This window comes from Ostrinia furnacalis, unplaced genomic scaffold (assembly GCF_004193835.3).
Source record: "Ostrinia furnacalis isolate ACB-3 unplaced genomic scaffold, ASM419383v2 OfSCF1306, whole genome shotgun sequence".
Taxonomy (NCBI): Eukaryota; Metazoa; Arthropoda; class Insecta; order Lepidoptera; family Crambidae; genus Ostrinia; species Ostrinia furnacalis.
The window spans coordinates 417804-422065 of NW_021131545.1; the positions used below are offsets into that span (position 1 = coordinate 417804).

General features: G+C 41.7%; 1 protein-coding gene across 1 annotated transcript; it reads right to left on the reverse strand.

Moving 5' to 3' along the window:
* Window positions 1-593: 593 nt before the first annotated feature.
* Window positions 594-3600, reverse strand: LOC114352303 (acyl-CoA desaturase-like). The gene is made up of 5 exons (XM_028303846.1): window positions 3577-3600; window positions 2447-2652; window positions 1862-2047; window positions 1297-1492; window positions 594-752 (listed from the first exon to the last, which is right to left on the reverse strand). Exons 2-5 carry the CDS (start codon window positions 2644-2646, stop codon window positions 594-596), a joined length of 741 nt encoding a protein of 246 aa, XP_028159647.1. The 5' UTR covers window positions 2647-2652; window positions 3577-3600.
* Window positions 3601-4262: the final 662 nt, after the last annotated feature.

Consider the following 4262-nt stretch of genomic DNA (forward strand, 5'->3'; position numbering starts at 1 on the left):
TTTTTGCTCTCTTGAGAATGACATAAATTAACTCTTTGATAACTCTATATTGACCTTTGTTTAGCTGTTTCTCGATTTCTCACTGTCCTGACAAGGAACCCTTATAGTTTCGATATGTCTGTCTGTCTGTCCGAGGTTTCGCTTGGAAACTATTGACACTAGTTAGAGAGCTGTAATTTCGTAGAGGTATGTATATTAATAACTCCGACAAAAGGAAAAATAAAATTTTGAACAAACATTTTTTAGGCTCCCCTACATTAAAGTGGGGATGAATTTTTTTTTCGCCTTTTACCCCATCGAGTGGGTTATCGTTGGATAGGTCTTTTAAAATGGCTTAGGGGTTTCTAAGACTATTTTTCCATTTAGACTATTCCAAATTATTAAAGTTTAAAGTGCCAATTTTTGTTCGAGTAGGGCTGTTGGCTTGAAAAATCTAGAAAAATTCGTAATAATACTGCTTTTCATGAACTTTCAAGGAAAACTATAACGGTTAAGATACATCAGTTAACTAGTAAAAATTCCTTAGAAGAAAATATTAAAAGTGACTTTAAACTGTAAGTTGAAACTGACTGAAACTAGCATAATGATTGTCTTTAGGGCTTCATTCTGACTTTGAGCTTGATTTCAGGGTCTGGGCACGTGCCGCGGTAGCTGGGGTTGAGCGGGTGCAGCGGACCGATGGCCGTGACGTGCTCCTCCAGGTACTTCACCTCGTAAGTGCCGTCTCCCTTGTTTATTATCCTTTTGTTTAGCTGTAAAATGAATAATTATAATAAATTATCAGATGGTGACGGTATCATGAGGGTGCAAACTAAATTATAGGTAGGAGGTACCCGTTGCCATCGAAAACCTAAAAAGTAGTCGCAAAATGCCCTCACGACTACCTAGGTAAGTATATCTAAAAATATAGAATAGAGCTAGGTCTCCGATTCCAGGATCTGTTTTTTCAGAAATTTGGAAAATACGTAATACAAGAATGTTGAGAATGTGCTCAAATACGAATGTGATTTTGATGTGAAGAGGTAAAAAGTAGCTAAAAGTCAAATGCGTTGCGACAGCAAAATCTTTGAGACGAGGATCTTAAAGATTTTGCTGTATCGGCGGGCACATGAGCGGTGCGACGCCGCAACGTTTTTATGCCGCAACTGCTGTGCCGCACGCTTTTGTGTCTGCATTGCGTTCCAGTTCCAGCAGCGTAAGAGTCACAATAAACATGGAGATATTTAAACAACTGAGCGGCGCCGTCGCAACGCATTCTTTCTTTGGCTCTTATCTTAGCAGTTCCAAGTTACCCACCGTCTCAGGGTCGACAGACTTCAGATCATACGCCAGTCCAAGAGAAGCACACAGCCTGATGAGGCTGGCGGTGGAGTTGAGCGGCATCCCGATCTCGGCCGCCTTGTAGTCCCAGGGGTACGCGTGGTGGTAGTTGTGCCAGCCCTCGCCCAGGCTCAGTAGGGATACGAACCAGGACTCAACCGGTTGGATTGTTCTGGAAGACGATGAAAAGTAAAGCATTCAAACGACCAAGAGTGTCAAAATATTGGATTTAATTTTCTAGAAACTTTTTTTAAACATTGAATGTCAAGATGATTCGGGACTATTCCCACCTCTCGTTCCCACCACTGCAACTCCTGTCTAGGATCTACAGCTTGACCGCCATAAAAACCCAACAAATGAAGGTCAAGTAAATGTCAAGATGATTGTCAATAATGCAGAAATAGAAACAAAGAAATTGGAAAACATGGGGATCTGTATTCCACGTTTTCCATGCGCCTGTGCGCTTTTGCCCCGTTCCAAGGACATTCAGATATGAAACTCAATATTAAGTACATAGTAAGTAGGTATTAGATATACTTACTTATCATAGGGCCTAGTACCGAACTTATGAGCCAGGCTATTGATACAGGCCGTAACGTGCATTGTGTACACGTAACGCAGGAAGAAACACACAAACACTGCATTCGTGAACGTCTCTTGAAAGAAATGCATCGGCAGCCAGATGGGCAGGAGAAACCCCAAGAAAAAGTATAGCGGTCGGAAGTGTCTGAAAAAAAAAAAGAGATATTTTGACCCTCCTTCTGGCGCAGTCGGATAAAAGGGAAAAGATTGCCCATTAGGTCCCGTATAAATAATAATAAAATCGTAATAGTGTAACAACAAAAAGCAGATTTTGCAGATATTGTAAATCTCGCTTATAGTTTTTAATGCTGTCTTATCATCATCATCAGCTGCATCGTCATTTCAGCCACAGGACGTCCACTGCTGAACGTATGCCTCCCCCAATGACTCCCACATTGGCCGGTTGGTAGCGGCCTGAATCCAGCGCCTTCCTGACACCTTTATGATGTCGTCAGTGGCGCGTCCTACTACGCTGCGTTTTGTCTCCACTCCAAAATCTTGCTGCCGTGCTATCTAATAAAGCAATACACACAGTTCCCCTCACCTGTACTGGAACATCACAAATCGATCCTGCTGCAAGTCGCTCATGTCGATGGTGTCCCTCAGCTTCTTACAGAGCGGGTGTCTGCTGGTCATCAACCAGCCGAAGTGGCTATAGAACATGCCTCTTTTTGAGTTGTGAGGGTCTCCGTCGGTGTCTGAGTAACGGTGGTGCAAGCGGTGGTCCCGGCACCAGATGTACATTGAGTGCTAGAAAATAAATAAAATAAAACGACTCGTAAGTTTCTCGAAACAGATGTCAAGAAATTGTGAACTCCGTATTTTGGGAGGAAATTTTCGATGTGCTCTTTACGAATTTCAACTTTGAGATCTCGTATGGTTGCCGCTCGCGCCGCTATATTGGAAAAATAATGCCTAGTAGCAGTTTTTATTAATATTTCCTTTCGGACTAATTTTATGACAAAACATGCTTAGAGAAACTAAAACTAGAAAAAATTTCCCATTTTTGATGTCTACATAACCTTTTTGTAAAATCAATAGTTTAGGCGTAGGAGAGCCAACAAGGAATCGAACCCTGGACCTCTGTGTCTAAAGGCTTACCACTAGACCACAGAGGCGCTAAAAGTAGTTCAAAGTACCTAATTGAAAAATCACATGGTGGAGCACACAAATCTACACTTTCATGTTTAACTGTAAAATGCAATTAAAAATATTTGCATATATCATGGTAATATAATGAAGAAAAAAAAACAAATCACTTAAATCATTTTTCCTAACGGGATGCGTTTATGAAGCACTTAATACGCTTATAGGCCAGTAGAATTAAACACAAAAATGCATTAAATCGGAAATAATTTCTACTAAAGATTTTAGTGCTTTAATGGCTTCATTAGTTGCCCATAAAGACTCTCCTAGGTTTTCGACTTCGACGGAGGTGTGCTTAAGTGGTGGGGGCCCCCGAAAGGGGCGCTTTTTCTGTTTTCCGGTTATACCGCGTAAAGGACTTGCCCTATCGAAAAGTGGTCTTCCTGACGGTTGAAGGGCATTTAATCCTGCATAAAATAAGATCAAATTCATATGTTCCGGACAAACCGTTCTCGTGCAAAAGTTCGGCAAAGTAGAAAATATTATGTGTATAATTAATGACCCTCTCCACGTCCAATGGCTCCTTACCCGCAGGCTTCCAAGTCTTGAAAAGGAGCGCCTTAACCAGTGTAACCCTAACAAGGCTTACGAGCTGGATGCACCTATCCTTGTTCGTCCCAGCCGTTCCTTAACTGCAGTTGCTGCACCTCTTCCTGGCACTCTCCTGAACAACTCTGTGTTACCTACTGTGGCTGCCCCTTTTCCTTGTATCCTCCTAAACGACTACGTTGCCTAGCCGTATGCCTGGTCTAAGGTTCGACGCCAAAAATCAACAACAACAAGTTCATATTAAAACGCTGAAGAGTTTTTTGTTTGTTTGTTTGAACGCGCTAATCTCAATCTCGCTAAAATCAAGAATCACTAGTTTGATTAAAATAATTATTTTTGCGTTGAATAGCTCATAAATTGAGGAAGGCTATAGGATATATACAATCACTCTACGACTAATAGAGACGAAGCAGTAAATAAAAATGTTGCAAGCACGGAAAATAGTATTTAAACTATTTTCACGCGTACGAAGTTGATTTTGTGGCGTCGAACCTTGAACCAGGCATATGGCTAAGCAATTCAATGTACAGGAGGGTACAAGGAAGAGGGGCAGTCACATTAGAGACAGAGTCGTTCAGGAGAGTGCCAGGTAGAGGTGCAGCAACCGCAGTTAAAAGGAACGGCCGGGACGAACAAGGATAAGCAAATTCAACTCGTGAGCCTTG

What these genes read in the sequence shown, in the direction of transcription:
- LOC114352303 (XM_028303846.1), bottom strand. Translation starts at nt 2,646, where the DNA reads ATGTACATCTGGTGCCGGGACCACCGCTTGCACCACCGTTACTCAGAC. An exon ending in TTTGTGATGTTCCAGTACAG is followed by an intron (nt 2,048 to 2,446) that starts GTGAGGGGAACT and finishes TTTTTTTTTCAG; the next exon opens with ACACTTCCGACCGCTATACT. An exon ending in GGTACTAGGCCCTATGATAA is followed by an intron (nt 1,493 to 1,861) that starts GTAAGTATATCT and finishes ATCGTCTTCCAG; the next exon opens with AACAATCCAACCGGTTGAGT.